The sequence below is a fragment of the Propithecus coquereli genome, unplaced genomic scaffold (assembly GCF_000956105.1).
Source record: "Propithecus coquereli isolate 6110/MARCELLA unplaced genomic scaffold, Pcoq_1.0 Scaffold71, whole genome shotgun sequence".
Classification (NCBI taxonomy): Eukaryota; Metazoa; Chordata; class Mammalia; order Primates; family Indriidae; genus Propithecus; species Propithecus coquereli.
In genome coordinates this window covers 13,243,813-13,263,505 of record NW_012153174.1, presented here as the reverse complement: position 1 = coordinate 13,263,505, position 19,693 = coordinate 13,243,813, and the positions used below count along the sequence as shown (strand labels likewise).

General features: G+C 40.8%; 1 protein-coding gene across 1 annotated transcript in view; it reads left to right on the top strand.

Moving 5' to 3' along the window:
• The window catches only part of ATP6V1H (ATPase, H+ transporting, lysosomal 50/57kDa, V1 subunit H), a 146,025-nt gene extending 129,878 nt beyond the window's left edge, over window positions 1-16,147 (top strand). Inside the window, exon 14 of the mRNA XM_012661390.1 lies at window positions 15,824-16,147. Coding sequence (XP_012516844.1) covers window positions 15,824-15,884 — 61 coding nt within the window. The 3' untranslated portion in view covers window positions 15,885-16,147. The remainder of the gene's footprint in view (window positions 1-15,823) is intronic.
• The last annotated feature ends 3,546 nt before the right edge of the window (window positions 16,148-19,693 follow it).

Genomic DNA, 19,693 nt, shown 5'->3' with positions numbered 1-19,693 from the left:
TTAGACTTCCTTCTCTATTGCTCATGCTCTTGGCTTAGCACATACTTTTTGTCCAGTCCAGGATCATGCGTTGCATTTAGCCGTCATGTCCTCTTTAAATAGAACACTTCTTGGTCTTTCTTAACGTGGATAGTGTTAAATACTACAGGGCAGTTGCTCGGTAGAATGTCCTTCACTTTGGAGCCGTTGGTGTTTCCCCAGGATGAGGTTGAGTTTGTGCGTGTTTGGCAGGAACACCAGGAGGGGTGTGGTGTCCCCCTCAGTGTTTCCATCAGGAACCTCCCGAGTCATTTCCCCCTAGTACTGGCAGTTTAACGCTGAGCTCTTGGTTACGGTGGCATCTGTTAGAGATCTCCACTGTAAGTGAATTTTTTTTTCTTTTGTGATAAGTAAGTAATCTGTGGGGAGATATTTTGAGACCCTAAATACTTGTTCTGTTTCCCAGCACACTCTCACCCAATTATTTTAGCATCCATGGGTGTTTCTTGACGGAGTCAATTATTATTATAAAAGTTGCAAAATATCTTTTGAAATTTTATTTTTTAAAAATGTTAATGCCTTTTGAGTCAGCAGTCTGTATTCATCAGTGCATGGGGAACTGAATCTTAAACAGAAAATGTAACAGTTTGGAAAAGAATCTTGTCTGGGTTTCCTTGGGAGACTGGGGAGGAGGTGAGAATGGCCCCAGGCTTGGACTTTCAGAGCCAAGCTTCTGGAGCCAGCGAGAACTGTATCTCATTTCTGTTTCTCCTTTCCGTCTAGCACCTAAGTACCATTTGATAAGTTTCATTTCAGGTCATTACCATGAGAAAAATGTGACTCAATATCACCTTCCTATCTCAATTATGAGTTTCTGAAAATGACCTGTGTTTGATCTCTTCTAGGGTAATAAAGTTATTAAAAAACTTATCCTCACCAAGCTTTTCAACACAACTTAGTACTAGAGATTTTATTTGGGATACTAAGAGTGAGTGTTCTCCCACATGAATACAATTTTAAGAAAGTAAATTATAAGATATTTAGATTACTGTAGACATTTGTTCTCTTTAGTTATTAGAAATATAAATGGGCAAGGAGCGGTGGCTCACGCCTGTAATCCTAACACTCTGGGAGGCCAAGGCGGCTGGATCGTTTGAGCTCAGGAGTTCAAGACCAGCCTGAGCAAGAGCGAGACCCCGTCTCTACTGAAAATAGAAAGATATTAGCTGGACAACTAAAAATATATGTAGAAAAAATTAGCCAGGCATGGTAGCGCATGCCTGTAGTCCCAGCTAATCGGGAGGTTGAGGCAGGAGGATTGCTTGAGCCCAGGAGTTTTAGGTTGCTGTGAGCTAGGCTGACGCCACGGCACTCTAGCCCAGGCAACAGAGCGAGACCGTCTCAAAAAAAAAAGAAATGAATGACGTGTATTTAGTAAGGTTCATATGTTCATGGCTAAGTATGTCAATAATGTTCTAAACTTTTAGCATAATTTTAACACTCTACTTTTTTAATCTAATTTTGTTCTGCCTACAAAAGCGTGTGTTTGTGTATGCACACCTTTTTTCTAAGATATCTTTTACATATTTTATGTTTAAAATCAAATGTATCCAGTTTATTGTCTCTTGACAACTTATAACAATTTTGCTATTTTTGTCCTAAGAAGTACAAGTTATTTTAAGTAAGAGTAATGCATCCTGATTTATTCATTTCATTTTTGATAAAATTGAAGGGATGGTAAAAATTGATTCTTAAATGATAATCTAAAAAATTAGTGTTTTTATAGATCATCTGAAGAAGCTGTACATTTAGCTAAGAATAATGTAATTGATAAAATTGTAGAAACAAGTTAGCCTCTAGAAGTTCCATCAGAACAAAACAGGAATGTATTAATAATTGATTCTACTAGTGAAAGAGTATCTTAGTTAAACTGAAGCCTAAACAGTTTTTCTTATTCTTTATATTCACCAGGAATAGTTTGTTTGCAAGAAACAAAAGCCTACCCACATTAGCTTAAATACAAGGAGATAATGGTATAAGGCTATCACATAGCTCACAGAATCTAATGTTAGGTGAAGTCACATAATCCACTGAAACTGGGGACCAGAAGGCTGGCAGTAAGCAAGGCAGCAACTTTTTCCATCTCCTTTTCTCTCTGGGAAACATGGTTTCTCACCTCTGTAGCCTGTCTGCTTAGTGCTTTTCTGCAGTCTGGCCTTTCTGCCCAAGACCCAGTGTTGCTCCAAAGCAGCAGACTGAGCTTAGTGTCTCCATGATTTTCTAGCTCACCTTTCCACATTCAGCTGGCTCAGTTTGGTTATGCTGTTTTTTGGGGTTTTTTTGTTTTTTGATTTCAGAATATTATGGGGGTATATATGTTCTGGTACATAATTTGCTTTTGTACCGCTGGAGTCAAAGTTACAAGTGGGCCCTTCACCCAGATAGTGTGCATTGTACCCATTAGGTGTGAGTTTACCCTTCCCCTCCTCCCCACCTACTTGATTTCCATTGAGTTTTATTTCCATATGTGCACATGAGTGTTGATCAGTTAGTTTCAATTTAGTATTGAGTACATGTGGTGTTTGTCTTTCCATTCTTGCTTTACTTCACTTAGAAGAATGGTCTCCAGTTCCATCCAGGTTGTTACAAAAGCTACCAGATCACCATTGTTTTTTGTGGCTGGGTAGAACTCCATTGTATACATATACCACATTTTATTAATCCACTCATGTATTGATGGGCACTTGGGTTATTTCCACATCTTTGCAATTTTAAATTGTGCTCCTATAAACATTTGAGTGCAAGTGTCTTTTTTATAAAATGTCTTTTTTTCCTTTGGGTAAATACCCAGTAGTGGGATTCCGGTGTAAAATAAGCCAAGGGGACAGGGCAAGGGAGGGCTAAAAAGTGCGCGATGGTTGTGGCAGTGAAAATGCCATTGGTGACCTGGGCCAGGGCCCTTGGTGGCCCCAGAAGGTAGATGGCAGTAGGCCGAGGACAGCGATGAAGTAAGAATAGCGTGAGCATTTCCTCCTGAAGTTGTGTCAGGCCAAGGAGGAGGCCAGTACTTGGGACCTAAAGCGGAGATTGGATTTTTGTTATCTCTTATTTGTTTTGAAATAGGTGATGTTTAAATGCTGCCAGGAGGGAATTGGAACGGGAGAGATGGAAGACTCAAGGCTCTCAAGACCTAGGTAGAGGTCGTTAGTGGGATCGCCTACCATTAAATGAGTAGATACTTCCCTGCCCAGTACTCCTTCTAATGGTGAGATTAAAACATCTGTCCAGATTATTAGCAAATAGTTATTGAAATGAATTGCTAAATTGGGTAGGGGTGAAATGGGGTGTCCAGGTCACCCAGGATAAGTGTTTTCCTTGTAGCTAAAGATTTAACTTGTTAAGTTCCAAACTAGTAATTTGGGGGTGGAGGGGTGTAGGTAGCGGGTGGGAAGCAATACATTTCTTTGACGTTGTTCAGTGTGTTTCCCAGCCTTTATCAATTACTGTGAGTGCTCAGAGGGCGGATGGGAGTGGAGCGAGACAGTCCTATCCCAGACCGGGGGAGGGAAGAGAATGAACATTATTGAGGCACTAAAGTAGGCCTAACCAGGGACACACACTGTCTTTTTAATCCTCACACATCTCTGCGTGGCAGACGTCACTCTTCTCCTCTGTATGTATTGTTAATAAGAGATAAGAAGTCCAAGGCATAAGGGTGGTTAAATAATTGTCCAGATTCTTCTATTTATGGACATTAGATTGGAACCCAGGTCGTGTAACCCTTAATTCCAATTTGGTGTCCCTCCCTCCTGCTCCCTCCAGTAGGCATCCTTGGGGCCTAATGGGTGTACGGCCGCCCGCACCCCTTCCCCAGCACAGTGAGAGTTCTTCCCACCGAGCTAGTTTTCCGGGCTTTGCTTTGCTGCGCGGATGGCGCTGCTGTGGAGCTCGTCCCTCTTCCGTCTCTTCTTATTTTCATCGTCTGTGTGTGTTGCTTACTGTCCTGATTATTCTTTCTTTTCTTTTCATCCCATCTCCTTGCCATTTCTGTCTTGATTGCAGCTACCACATCTACAGTTTGCTGAATGATTTGAAATTTTTTTTTGGCCCTTCTTTCCTTTTGTTCCTCCCACACCCTGACTTTTGTGCAGGAAGCTGGCTGCGTGCAGGTCCTGTCCGGCAATCAGACGCCTTTCCTACAGCCGGGACTGATGGATGGGCCCCGGTAGGCTGATTGCCTGGCCTTCCCTTCTTTGTGCATCACTTATTTAACCACTGCCTGCTGCTCTTGGCTCTTTGTTGATGGAAAGAGATGCCTTTCTACCCGTTTCCCAACTTGACTTTAGGTTTAGGGTGACGACTCTTGTTACCACTGAAAGGGAAAGTAACTTACCTGCTGGGTGGTAAGAAAACAACTTCTAAGGACAACTGAACTCTGCCTGACCCCTAAGCCCTAAGTTAGGCATCTTCCCACATCTTTTTAGGAGTAGATGGAACATGAGTTATAAGCATTTTAATCAAGTAAATATGGCCATCATCATAGCCTTCAAATTTTACAGATTAAATTAACACCATTTGTTTCTTTTTTGATATCTTGGCTTTTGAAGTTATGAGGGTGATTTCTCTCATTTAAACACTTTGCTTGTTATGCCCATTTACCTATAGAATCAAGAAAATGAATTAGATAACATTAAATATGGTAGTTTAAAATATTAAAACATATTAAACCTATATTAAATATCCATTTAAGATTTTTTTTTTTACAAATAGTGATTTATAACCTGGTAATTTCAAGACCTGTTTTTTCCTCCCACACGTACCTGTATTTGGAATTATCTGTATTATATTATTTATCATATATTTTTTAAAAAATACCTTTTTATCATTTGTAGTCTCTTTGAAGTAATGTTTCTTATACTTTCTCTTTTTTTTATGCTTTAGGGTTTCACATTACAAAAGCTATTTGCTGGTGATAGAATATTTTACTTTTTGGGATGCTGTTTTTAAACAATATTCTGAAGTTCCTCCTGGTAATATGGTGCAATAGTATCTATTCAGAATTTGGCAGCCACGATTTACTTTAATCTTATTAATTTACCCCTGTGGAAATAAAAATTTTTAAGTACCTTGGATTATTAGATAATTATTTTAAGTACCTTAGTTATAAAATGTTAAATATACACTTTAAAAATTGTGACTGTAGGCTGGGCGCAGTGGCTCACGCCTGTAATCCTAGCTCTCTGGGAGGCCGAGGCGGGCGGATTGTTTGAGCTCAGGAGTTTGAAACCAGCCTGAGCAAGAGCGAGACCCTGTCTTTATCAAAAATAGAAAGAAATTAATTGGACAGCTAAAAATATATAGAAAAAATTAGCCGGGCATGGTGGCACATGCCTGTAGTCCCAGCTACTCGGGAGGCTGAGGCAGGAGGATCGCTTGAGCCCAGGAGTTTGAGGTTGCTGTGAGCTAGGCTGACACCACTGCACTCTAGCCCGGGCCACAGAGCAAGACTCTGTCTCAAAAAAAAAAAAAAATTGTGACTGTATAAGAATAGACTTTATATGGTAACAAATAGGGACCAAGTCATTTCCTGAAATAAATTTTTAAGTTGAAGGTTTAAGGAAAAAAACAAGCTTCCAATTTGTAAATAATTGTTAGTGGAAATTATTTTTCCTTTGTATCATATTAAATGAGAGCAAATATGATAAATTATGGGCATATAATCAATATTGATTATTAAATACAAAAATAAACGTATAGGTGTGTTTAACAACAGAATATTTACCGTTGTGGAAAGTGTTCTCATTAGTGGCATAACAGTTTTTCAAAGAAATAACTATTAGAGTGGCTTGTATCGATTATTTTACTTGAATGATCTTTGGATAGTTTTGATTATAACTTGTGGTCTAAAATGTTTAAAACAGAAAATTTTTATTTACTCTATGTTTTGCTAATTAAATTTTTTGCCTAGTTTTTCCCACTAAATGATTTCTTGTCAGTGGTCGGTGCTCTTCAGACCAAGGTGCTCATATATTAGGCTTTTAGAAGCATCATCAACATGTGATTTGGAGCTTTCTAAAGGGTAATATAAAAGCAACTCATCACACTCTGGTATTTTTTTCCAAGCTGTTTTTATGTGTTTTCCACTCCTTTCTTCTTTCTCTTTGCTTAAGCTGTGCTAGTCTTCCTGTTGGGGTAGATAATAACATTATATGGTCATAATTTACTTTAATCTTGCTGACTATTTTCTGGGGGTACTGAAGCTTTTCTGTGTCATTGTTCTTAAACTTTATTTTGTTAGCTCTGGCCTGATACCACAGTCAGCCTTTCTGCTCATCTCCGTGGACAAGAATTGGGAGGAGGGGGAGCAGATGACAGAGGAGCGGTCAGGGGGAAATTGTGTCGAGACTGCTATGTATTGAGACAGACCACCAAGGAAAGTGTCTCCGTTCATTTTTTTGTTGCTTATAACAGAGTACCTGAAACTGGGTAATTTACAAAGAAAAGGAATTTATTTCTTACAGTTCTAGAGGCTGAGATGTCCAAGGTCAAGGGGTCGCATGTGGTGAGGACCTTCCTGCTGGTGGGGACTCTCCACAGAGTCCCGAGGGGGCCGGCATAGGCATCACGTGGGGAGGGGCTGAGTGTGCTAGCTCAGGTCTCTCTTTCTCTTCTTGTAAAGCCACCTGTCCCACTCCCATGGTAACCCATTAACCCGTTAATTTATGAACCAATTATTAACCTCTTTTATTAACTCAATTATCACCTCTTAAAGGCCCCACCTCTCAATACTGCTACATTGGGGATTAAATTTCAACATGAGTTTTAGAAGGGACAAATATTCAAACCATAGCAGAAAGTTTTTAGAATTTGAGTATTTTAAAACAATCTAAGTTCTACTGACATCTGCCTAAATTTTTTTAAGTTTGTAGGTAAGCTGTTACCTAAGTGTATTTTAAATCCCAGGTTGACTGATCTAGTCACATACCTTTGCATTAAAGCCAGTGTACATCTAGTATAGATACTGGTATTTTTACTGAAGAAATGAGATAATTGGAAGGATAGGTTCAGCTAACGATACAGTGGAAATCCCAAATAACCATAGCTTAAACAAGACAGATGTCTGTCTGTCTCATATCCAGGTAAGGTCTGGGCAGTCCAAGTGCTCAGGGATCCGAGCTTCTTCCAGCTCAGCACTTTGCCATCCCTGGGGTATGACCCTCATCCTCATGGCTGTGTGTGGCGGTGGATGTTCCAGGCAGTGGGAAGGCTCCCAGGAGTTGCCCCCAACACTTCCACGTATACCTTATTAGCCAATACTTAGCACATGGCTGCATGTAGCTAGCTGCAAAGGAACTGGAAAACAAAGTCCTTATTCTTATAGGCTAGTACGCTACCAAAAAATTCAAGGATTCTATTATTGAGGAAGAAGAAGAGAAAAAAGATGCTGAGGAACAACTAGCAGTCTTCTTCCCAGGAGTTATAAATCTGTTATATATGCTTATGTGTTAAAATTTAACTAATTGCTTTGACTTTGATTATTAGGTGTTGGGGGCACCATAGGACCTACCTCTACCAGCACAGATAATTGAGGCAGCTGTGGGTGTGCTTGGGTCAGGACCTTGTGCGTGTGCATGTGTGTGTGTGTGTGTGTGTGTGTGTGTGTGTGTGTATGTGTCAGATGGATAATATGACGTCTTGCTGACATCTTAGCAAGGTTTGAGGGAGTCACATCTCACACGTGAGCATGAAGACCCAACAATCAGGCTTATGAACTACAAAAGGATCAAATAACTGCTTGTTTATCTATTCATTTAGAGACAGGGTCTTGCTCTGTTGCCCAGGCTGAAGTGCTGTGGTACAATCATAGCTCACTATAGCCTTGGACTCCTGGGCTCAAGAGATCCTCCCACTTCAGCCTCTGGAGTAGCTGGAACTACAGCACACACCACCACACCTAGCTGGTTTCAGGACCTTTTAAAGGCCTTTCTTCTTTTAAGACTTAGAAAAATCTTGTAATCTTTTGTAAATTAATATCTGGTAAATCTTGCAGCATTGACATTGCCAAGAATTTTTATGTTTTAATGTTTGAAATGTTTAAGAAATCAAAACCATTGAAGTAGTTATATCACTTCTATTGGTTTATTAACTTCAAAATAGCTAATTATAGACTATATTGAAATGAAATTTATTTTACTTTGAAAACTGATTTTTCATAGAGAAGGTTGATAATAGTAGTTGGCAGTTCCATAATAACATACTTTTTAAGTTTATATCAGATTTCGAAATTCAAACAAATCTAACTTTCCTGTTTTATCTTTTTGGGGGAAAGCTAGAGTGTTCTTTCTGTCGTGCAGGGCAGCAGGCACGCACTTCATTGTACTACTGTGGAAAGGGCTGTGCGCCCGGCCATGTGGAGTGGGGGCCTTGCCTGGGCCCAGCAATGTTCTGGCCAGAGCGGGTGGGAGCTGTGAACAGGTTAGAGGAAGCAGCCAAAGGGGGAGGGCGGGGAGTTCTAGGGAGAGAGGGCCGTGTGTGCAGACACACCCAGGTGGGCAGTTAGCGGTGGTTCCAGGTAGTGGGAATCTGGTTATGAAGGTAAAAGTAAAGTTGGAGACATACGTAGTGGCCACTTCGTGACAAACCATCTTTGCTGTGCTGAGGGAAGTTCGAATTCTTTCCTGGAGGCTGTGGAAAACTACCAAGGGGTAATGCAAATAATGGCATCATTTTAGCAAGACTGTTCTAGAGACAGTGGAGGTAACTGGATGAGAAGGTGTAATACTGGAGGCAAAAGGCCAGTAAGGAGGCTGCAGATCCAATCCAAGCCACGGAGTGTGCGGATGTCCCCAGGGAAGGCAGGTTCAGGGGTGAGAGGGGAGGACAGAGTTGGTGTGTTGAGGAGAGAGGGTCTGTAAGATCTGGATACCAGCTGGATGTGGGGGAGAAAGAAGAGGGAGGAGGCCAGTGACTTTCTGGGTTTATAACTGATATTCTTGGTTACTAAACAAGATCAGACAAACAAACTGAAAACCTCTGGTCACCTTGTAGGCAGTGTGTGTGCCAAAGTTGTGTGATTTTACTGCCTTATTCTTTAAATAGCTCTGAGACTCATTTTAGTGATTGTAATTCATACTAAAAAAACAACTGGCCCACATGTTTTGGTTTATTTTAGTTTTTGTATATCTCGTGAGGAAAGGATGCTCTAAAGAATAATTTTATAGGCTAGGAGATCTTTTAAGCTTATTTATAAAGCTGATTTTATTTACTTTCTACTACATATCATTAAAACATTGAACTGGTCTTCTAAAATATTGTTTCTTTACTGTGCATTTAGTTGAGCTTTCTTGTGTTATAAGAGGACTCTAATTAAAGATCATTTAATTTTGTTTGAGCAATTCTGCAGTGATAGAATGGTTTAGATTATGGAGTAATTGGTAGGTTTAACTGCTGACGTCTTTGTCTCTGCTGGTGTTTCAAGCATGTTTCCTTTTAGGAGAAAAATGCATCCTTTTCCAGGACTAACTGTCCTGTAGGACTCTTCAACTGCTTTTCATTTGACAGTCTTCAAGCTCTTACTCAGTTCGTGCCAGGCACTGGTCTAAATACCGAGAGAAGATAAATCGGACACCCTCTCCACTCTCGTGCTCTCAGTCTTATACTCTAAATATAATGCAGGAAAAATGAGTTGATAATAAGTCCTAAATGTGGATTTCGCTTACATGCTATCTTTGTTATGAATCCAGAATAGACTTTCTTGTTAGAATCCTTACAACAGCACAGACATTTCTCCCGCATGGCACCTTGCGTCACGGATGAGCCGGTGGTGTGCTCAGTTTGGGGCATGCTGTGCACTGTGCAGATTGCTTTGGGTTGTAACTACTTGCCGACCAGGAATCAGCATTTAAAGGGAAACTGAGTGGCTCAATGCATTGCCTGTGACATCATCCATTAGACAGATGAGAAAGCACTGAGATGCTACTGATCCGTGACAAAGCTGGTATAGTGCCAGGTCAGGAGGACTATTCTTGAGCATAGCCAGGGTTTGACTAGTGATGTTTAGATCTTATAGCTAGTGAAAAGATTTGATAAGTGGAATTCCTGTAGGAAAAATCATTTTGTTATTGTGAATTTAACATAAATTGCTTTTAGAATACACTCTTTAATACAATTGCTTTTAAAATGTACGTTTTTGTTTCTAAAGACTGCAACTCCCATGAGACTCTAGAGTACACTTTTAGGATCACTGACCTCTTTTTAAAATTTTATGGGTCACCTGTTTAGGGAGACGGCTAATCTCTTAATCTTTGAATTTAGATGCTGTTAGAAAATGAAGTGGCTAGTGGTTATAAAAATATGTTTGAGAAAATAAATTGAAGATTCGCGTTGTGATGTTCTTAAGCTCTTTGTTCTCACATCTACCCAGTAATATGTCTCCAGCAAGTGGGAGGTAGAATAATGTACCATGTACTATGAGGTACAGTCACTAAAGCTGTGAGTTTTAAAATCAGACACACTTGGGTACAAATATACACGCCCACCACTAGGTTAGTTGTCCTAACCTTACAATTTGTCATTTATCATTGCTACACTCTAGTTACATATCTATAAAATGGGGCTTATCTGTTCCTTTATGGGTATTAATGTGAAGAGTAAATAAGAAAATGTGTGTCAATTAGTGCAGAGCTTAGTAAATAGCAGGCACTATAAAATAGTGTGTATTGTGATGTTAAATAGTATTTTACCTAGGCTGAGATTTTAAAATATTGCGGAAGCAATATAGCTATATCATATAGTTTGACTATATGGTACTTACTTTCGGAATTTAAATGTTTCTGTAAGTTGGATGCAGATGAGAGAGAACGCTGTGATTTTTACACGGTTCAGGTATTACATTTGCTTTGTTTCATATTCAAAATCACGATAAAAGCTGGAGGAATCACTGAATTTATAACTAAACTATAGTGAGTTAGCAATAAAGAAAATAGGACCATATATTAAATAATAAAATTATTTTAAATTTATTTTTCTTCTTTACCAAATACAAATCTGTATTATAAACAGCTTATAAAGTTCATCTTTTCTAAGATAAATTATTTTTATATATTCAGAAAAGAATAGTTTGTAAATGATTTGTATTATACCAACTTGTTTTCCAAAAACAGGACAGGTAAAGGTTAAGAAACATATTATATCATTATATAAAAAAGACACCTGTACTAATATGTTTATGGCAGCACTACTCAGAATAGCCAAGATATGGAATCAACCTAAGTGCCCATCAGCAGATGATTGGAGAAAGCAAATGGGTGTGTGTGTGAAAACAAACAAACAAACAAGCCATGAAATACTACCGAGCTATAAAAAAGAATGAAATCGTGTCTTTTGCAGCAACATGGATGAAACTGGAGGCCATTATCCTAAGTGAAATAACTCAGGAACGGAAAGTCAAACACGATACATTCTCACTTTTACATGGGAGCCAAACAATGGGTATGCCAACCACCGGGCACAGTGGCTCACGCCTATAATCCTAGCACTCTGGGAGGCCGAGGCGGGAGGATCAATTGAGGTCAGGAGTTCAAGACCAGCCTGAGTAAGAGTGAGACCCCACCTCTAAAAAAAAAAAAAAAATGGGTATGTGTGGACATACAGAGTAGAATAATAGACACTGCAGAATCCAGAATGTGGGAGGGGTGTAAGGATGAAAAATAACCTGTTGGATTCAGTGTACATCGTTTGGGTGACATGTACAGTAAAAGCCCAGATTTCACCACTGTGCAATATATCCAGGTAACAAAACTGCACTTGTACTCCTTAAATCTATAAAAATAAACTTTAAAAAAAAATGAAAAAGAGAAACATATCATAATTATGGCTCAGTTTTAGTTTTAATAATAATTATGATAAACTCATGGAAAGAAGTAGGATATAGAATTCCAGGAACATTATGATTTTAGTTTTGGAAAATTTACACACTGAAAGAAGACTAGAGAAAATAATACAAAAATGTTAGTGACAATGAGTTTTCTACTCAGCTTTGTGGTAAGCAAGGCAAAAAAGGAAAATAAGAGAGACTTTGTAGTTTTCATCGATTAACATGTTTGTCAGTAGAGAATTAACTTTTTTCCTGGTACTAAATTGTATCAGTGACGTTACCATGTAATTTCTGGCACTAAATTATTTAGGTGAAGTTACCATGTGTTTCAGGTTACATAGCTGAAGTTAGCATGTTGTTGAATACTATCATAGTGTCTTCAATTACAGTTTTAAAGAAAGAATAAAAATGTTAACTCTTTAAACAACTAAATATACTCTGAAGTGTTTGGCACTTAATTGTAATTCTGTGAGGGACTTTCTGTTGTTTTAAGAGTAAACGTAGCAAGTAGATGCTTCTTGGTGCCCTCGCTTCTAACAGCGTCGAGCCTTGATCCTTAAGTCACCTTCAGACCACTGCCTGTCAAATCTTGGCCATTTCAGTGGTGCGACGTAGGAACTGGAAAGCAGTTTTTCAGTATTTCTTAGTCAAGAGGTGTACACTTTTGTAGTATATACAGTGTGATCTCTTTTGTGAGCTGTTTTGTACTTGGATTTTTTTTAAAAGGGGAGTAGGTTTTCAGACTGCTCCTGTTTTCAGTTTCAAAGATGTTGGGATCCCGAGACCCCAGGAGTTTCCGTTATGGGTGAAGTAAAAAAGAAGAAAAATACTACACTTCAAGTTGAATTTTTATTGTTGTATTGATCTTCATGTATAGAGAGAAAGATTAATTGACTCAATACTTGGATTAATTCATTTAAAAGATCTCTTCTTGCATCCTTTGTTCTAGATACATTGTAATCCCCCGAGATAAAATCCGTACTAGTTTTTTCTTTTGCGTGATAGAAATATAACTTTAACCTGAAGAAATGACTCACACCTTCTCATTGTTTTCTAATCTGTGAAAATAGGAAGTGTCTGAAGTGTCTGCTTTCTGCACCTTCCCAGGCCCTTCTCCCCACAGGAGAAGGAGAATAGGATCAGAGCCCGGCCAGGCCCTCGGGCAGGTTATTGAAGTTTTCGGCACCCTGCTCCCTCTCCTGTAACATGGAGAAGGTAGCGCCCACCCCATGGGGTGCTCCGAGATGAAAGAGGGTCGTGTGTGGGTGCGCCTGTGCTCAAGGGCGGCACGGGCAGCCGTCTTGTGTTCCCAGCCCCGGCACTTGGTGCCAGGACCCCCAGGCCTGGAATCGCAGGGGGGTCAGAGCCAGCCGGGGGTCCCCAGTCTCGGGAGAGTTTTCATCTGACAGCACAGTGCCATTTGGCATCAGGGGAGTAGACTACAGTATTTTACAAGCCCAGTTCAAAGAAGGAGATTTCCCCCAAAGCTTGCGAAGGTGGGGTCTTTTTCTATAGCACAGTGTGGTTCTCGTTGAGCCGCAGTTTGGTTTCCTCTGATATTTTAATGACCCACGTGCCATAACAAACACAGCAATTTCAAGAAAGCCTGAGGAGGAGATGTGATTCTTCTTCCAGTGGGTCCAGTCTAGCTCTTCTCTTGGTGGGCTTTTGGCTTTTGGCTTTTGGCTTTTTATGACAGATACCTCAAGTTAGGCTCAGAGATTCATCCAGGGCCCTTGACGTGCAGGTTTTAGTTGGAACCTTTACATCTATATGAGTCCATGTCCTTCCCCCAAATCCTAAATCACATAAACGCCCATTAGCAGACAGAGGAAAAGAGGTGCTGGGTTTCCCACACTCAGGCACTCACGTCAGGAAGAAGTGGGTGCCTCTGGGCCACCTTGTCGGTGTGAAAAACCGAGAGTGTAGAAGAGGATGGTGCCCATAACCCGTCCTGGAGGCTTTGCCTTGCGCGCTCGCTAGCTGTCTTTGGAAACTTATATTTAGAACATGGTCTTTGACGTTGGTCCTTCCTTTATTGAAAGAACCGTGGCTTATTGTAATCAAAGGCGCCACAGCATCTTTGAGTATACTTTAAAGTGTTTTCTAAGGAACCACACTAAACAATCTAATATTGAAAATTAGAAGATTTGAACACCCCTTGAAATGAAACATATCTAATTTCAGGTTTAATTTGTTAAGTATGTGTAGGAAAAATATAAGATCTGGAAATAAGACCTGGAAATTTTGCAATGAATATTATAATCCTCCTTCCCCCTGCCAAGAAAACAAAACAAAACAAACCTGTGCAGCGACAAATACTCCCAGGTTGCAGGCCGTCCCAGAGCGGCAGCATTAATAGTGACCATAAACTGTGTTTCTCTGTCTGATGAAATGCATAGGATGGAATGCATAGGATGGCTTCCCTTTTGGCCTTTGTACAAAATGGACATGACTATTTACTTACTCCTGGTTGGACTTAAGATCCCCATTGTCTAAAGTATGTCAGGGTAGTTCCTAATAACACAAGAATATTACGCGCTTTAATGTGACGCCCAGAATTAGTGAGTCAGTCGTAAGAACTTTGCTGTGAGGGTGAAAAAGACCATAAACCGTTTTCATGTCACGGGAAGTTTCGGTGGGCCTCACTGTGCTTGAAGGCGTGGTTCACTTTCTTCAGCCTCGGGAGGGGTCCCTGCCCCCTGCCGCACGGCTCCTTCACACACTCCTCCTCCTCGCCGACACCCAGGGCTGCTTGCTCTTCTCAGTCTTTGCTGCTGCGGTCCAGGCTGCGACAGCAGAGGGGAGAGCAGGGCGGGTGGAATACATGGGACTTCTCTCCCCTTCTTCTGGACCTCTCTAGAGAGAGGCAGAAGCGCATCTACCAGTGGCTGCTGGGAGCCCCTGTGGGTTCGTTCCTGGGGGTTGGGCTGGGAGGGTGACGTGGCACCGCCCGTGCGCCTGGCCAGGCGCTTTCACACTCGGCACCTCTCGAGCCTTCGCGGGACACTGCGAACCACCGGCCGGCACAGCCGTGGCGTGATGGAGCTGGAATGTAAACCCGTGTCTCTATTCCAAAATTCATGCTTGTTTCTTTTTAGAGGAGGCGATCTTTTAAATAATTCGTTTTAAAAAATCTTTTTTGTGTGTCCTTGTTAGTTGGTTCTAAAATACAAGTCTGGGCAACTCCTTCACAGGAAAATAAGGGGAAGACTGTTTTCTGTCCTGGAATCGCGGTGGTGCCTGTGCGCAATTGAGAGCTAGGCGGAAGCGTGTTGCGGGGCGCTCAGTGGTTTTCTGAAGGGGAGCGTGGTCTGGAAGGTCACGGACAGCCGCTCTGACGCACAGCGGCCCCGCCGTGGCGCGAGCGCTGCCGCCAGTGGGGTCGCTCTGCGGGTCGGCACGACCGTCTCGGGAGGGCGTCGGGCTGTGCCACGCGGGCGGTGCTCCGGGGGAAGCAGCTCCTGTGGGTGTGGGCCGCGGTGTCCCTTCCGGTGACGTGTTTCCACGTGCGCCTGTGTTCACCGCAGGGTGTGGGTGTGGGTGCTCTCTAACAGCAGGAAATTTATTTTTCATGTGTGAGGCCACTTGGAATCATAATTAAGTTGATTTTTGAACTTAGATTGCAGGGGTGGCAGCAGGAATACACAAGACCTTTATCTGAACAGGAAAGTAGACTTTCTCCAAGAAGGAATTACATTTCCTTGTAATCACTGGTAACCGCGGGTTATTAGTACAAGTGCTAGTGCAAGAATTACTAGTTTGTGTGTGTGATGACTTGTTTTGTGTGGCACATGGGGAAGAATTCATACAGTACAGGTACGTTTGAAATGCGGAAAGGCTTAGTTCTCTAGGGCTATTTTATTAGTAATTTTGAGATGTTTAAGTATATATGACAGTGTGTATCGTGTCTGGACTGTGCAAGCAGTTCTTTGTATTTAAATCCTGCACTTCATTCCTGTGTTTCAGGGAATACCTGGGCAAGCAGCTCCAGTCCGAGCAGCCCCAGACTGCAGCCGCCCGCAGCTGAGCGGCCCTCCAGCCTCCCCTCCTGCCGCCGAGGGACCGGGGGTGGCAGCCCGTGTCTAGGGCCAAGATGAAATACTCTCTGATTTTACTTACAATTTCCTCCTGTTATGTAGCTTTTCCCGATGTTAATTTCTGAAAACAATGTTTGCCAGTTAAGTTGTGTAAAAAAGGTGTATCCAAGGAAAATATTACTGTTACGTATACTGCTTGCAATTTCTGTATTTATTGTTCTCTGGAAATGAATATAGTTATTAAAGGATTCTCCAAATGTGTTCTGTCTCTTTACTTGGACCGTGTACAAGTCACCTGTTGTCCCTTTTCCAACCAGATTGGGAGATTGTTGTTGCAAAGTAGGGAATAGCAAATAAACGTTTTGAAGTTATCTGTCATCCCATTTATTCATCTGTCTGTATGTCTCCGTCATCTGTCTGCACACACGCTGCAGCTATCACTTAGAGTTAGCAATATTTAGAGAACTCTAAAATCTTAAATTAATTTTTAGTATGATGCTATGGTTCAAAAGAGTTGCTTCCAGAGTCCAGTGGAAAGTTTTAGCATTAGGTTCGTTTATTTTCAGTACTTTTATCTTTGGTTTTCAGTACATCCAGTTTGTTTTGTTCTAATATTTTTTGGTTTAAATATTGCCAATAGATTTTTATTTTCCCCCCTCCCCTTTATTGCTAGAACAACGGCCCTCTGGCTGGGCACACATGGCATGCAGGCCACCACCCCAGATCTGAGCCTTTTGTTAACCTCATCACCTGATCTCTCTGAATCTCATTTTTCATTCGTTTTCATTTGTAATTCCTAGCAGTTCTATGAATGCTGAGTAAATGTGCTAAGGCCGTGGTCCCCAGCCCCCAGGCTGCGGACTGGGCTGCAGAGGCCCCCTTTTCCCCCATCTGTGGGGAAATTGCCTTCCATGAAACTTGGGAAACTCGGGAGGGAGCCTCATCTGTGTTTACAGCTGCCCCTTCCCCGGTGCTCACATCATCGCCTGAGCTCCGCTGCCCCTCCCCCCACCCCCCCCCCACCCATTGGTGGAAAGATTGTCTTCATGAAACTGGTCCCTGGTGCCAAAAAGGTTGGGGACCACTGTGCTAAGGCTAATAAACAATTTATTCTGGTAGGTTTTTTTCTCCTGTAGAAAGACACTCAGGATTCATCTCCTGTTTAAGAATCAAAGACTGTTTCATTTTTAACATAAAAATCCTGTGGGAAAAGTTAATTAAAATGATTGATGTTTTTGTTAGTGGGTTCATGTAATGCAGTGATTTTCCTTAAAGGGTTTCATATTTGCCAGCATATAGGTAGTCTGATCAAACCAATATTTTTTTGACTAAAAGTTTAAAATTTTTTAAATTGCTTAGACATATATAATTTACTTTCCAGAAACATGGAAAATCACTGGACAGAGCTTTTCTCATGGTAATTAGAATATTCTCCATTAGCAAAAGATCAGTTTTCATGTTAATGTAGTAATGGCCTGTAAAGTTACTAGGTTTTTAAGACACTCAATTTCCAGAAGTTCTGGTAACCAGAGACACGGCAATCTTCTGAGTTTCCTAAGAGCACATTGATCATTTGATGTTGTAGGTTCTCGTTTTAGTTTCATTTTCCACAGCTCTGGTAGTTCTAAAGGAGAAACCAGTGACAGTCATTCTGATGGAAATTATTAGTGCTGTGACTCCCAAGAAGTGCCTTGTGCACGGGAAGCGACGCTCCATGTCATCGTGCTGTGATTGTTACCCCATGTGTTAAAGTTCACTGTCTCTAGGCACCTCTTCCCCCTAACCTTTACACTCACCTACAGAACTTAAAACAATTATGAAAACAATCACTTTTATTTTTTCTTTGCTTAATGTTTGCTATTAATGTTCAATGATTAAATCCTCCTCAAACTGTAATACCACCTACAGTTAAATTTCGAACACCTGAGTAGACTTATCAATCTGACAGACCAAATCTTGGAAAATGCTCACAAATCAAATCAGGCATATAGGTAGTAGAACAAATCTGTTAAGCATTTTTAAGCATCTTCAAAAACAGCCTAAACAAAGAGTCCAATCGTTATAAAATGTGTTGTCACACATTTTCATCAGTATTATAGGGGTGACTAATTTCATTTTCTCTGTACTTATTTTTACATCTTCCTTGGTTTTCGTAAGTATTCACCTCACCGAGAGGCCCGGCACCTAACATTTCAGGCCAGCCGAGACTGATAGGCTAAAACCCGCTGTCTTTCAGAGAAAGGTGGGTGACACTTTGTGGTTGAATGTGTGAGGCTGCCACGTGGGCTAAACCACAAGACTTGAAACTGGGAGTCTCAGCCCCTGGGTGTGACAATTCAGCTGCTGATGGGGTACATCTGTTTCTGTGGTCACACTTCCCCTTTTTTTTTGTCAGTGGAGTTTTTAAAATACATGCTCTTCAACGCGGGTCTAATCTATTCCCTAGTTTCTCTTTTTGCCAGCCCAGCGTCTGAGGGGCTCCCCCAGTCCTTGGCTGCCACTCGTCTCCGTGATACGCACACCCCTGAGTTGTCTGCCTCCTCCACTAGGAGAAGATTTCTCCTCTTTCTCCCTAAAATCCTTTTGTGTCTCATTGACCATCAGTCTGTTCTCGATTTGGCAGAAATAATTTCACTAAAAGTGGAAACATATTGGAAAAAAACTTAGTGTTGAGTTGAGGTATTGTTTTAATGGCTTTTTGTTGAGGGCATAATAGTTTCTACAAAGTTTAACAGAAAACTCAACTATATAAACAAGTTTGTAAAATATCATCCAACCTGAGCAAGTAGACTGTAATTTTACGGAAAGAAAACTTCCAATTTTCAGATTTCGAGGGGCACATAAACTTTCACATTAAAGAGAGAATGAAATCTATCTTGCTTTCTTGGAAATCTTTCTTTGGGTCTTGCTGAGTCTAATATTTTACAAGGTGCATGCAAATGGCCTTCCGTTGGCTTATGAAGCTTGTTCCCACACATTGTACCTGGCTAGCCACTAATGCCAGATTTACAGAATGTTTCCAGTTAAAAATATCTTCTTCTGTTTAGGCACATCAGAGTAAATGGGGTTACTTTTCATATAATTAAAATTTAAATAACTTGATAAACTCTAGCTGTCAAGTCTTGGAAAGCACAGAGGCAAGTTGGGATACTTTCGATTTGTCTGAAAATTACTTAAAAAGTTCTCTGTTCTCATTTTTTCCCTTTGAAAATAGAGAATATTTTAGACTAAATTGCAAAGCCACTCGAAGTTGGTAGGTGGCAAAGTTACTTCCCAAATATGAACCTTGTAATGAAATCTCTTTTTAGTTCGAAATTTCTCTCTGTTTTACTGTACAGAATGCGCTGTTCTGGTTAAGAGATGTAGCTTCTTTAACTTTCCGAGAAAGTTTCCAATGAGAAAGTTAGTTGGGAAGAAGAATGAGCTATGAATAATTTTAGACTCAACATTGTATGCAGATCCGACATCGAGTTCACATTCTCTTTAATTCTTAAAAGAGAAAGAGCCTTGATTACTCTTCTAAAAATAGGGTAGAAGTAGAAGAAACACTTCTATGATAAAGGAATCCTGGTCTGAGATGCTTTGCCGTCCAGTGACTGTCTATGCCTTTGTCTTTTTTCCCTTCTCAAAGGAAGAAAGAAAATATCAGGGAACTTGGATAAAAGAATCGATCTACAGATTAAAGAACACCAAATAACAATGTTTGTAACATGTAGAAATAAGGTATTTTAATATTTGAAGCAATAGCACAAAGTTTGCACGGGGAGGAAATGGACTTGTGCTCTTGTCAGCTTCTGAC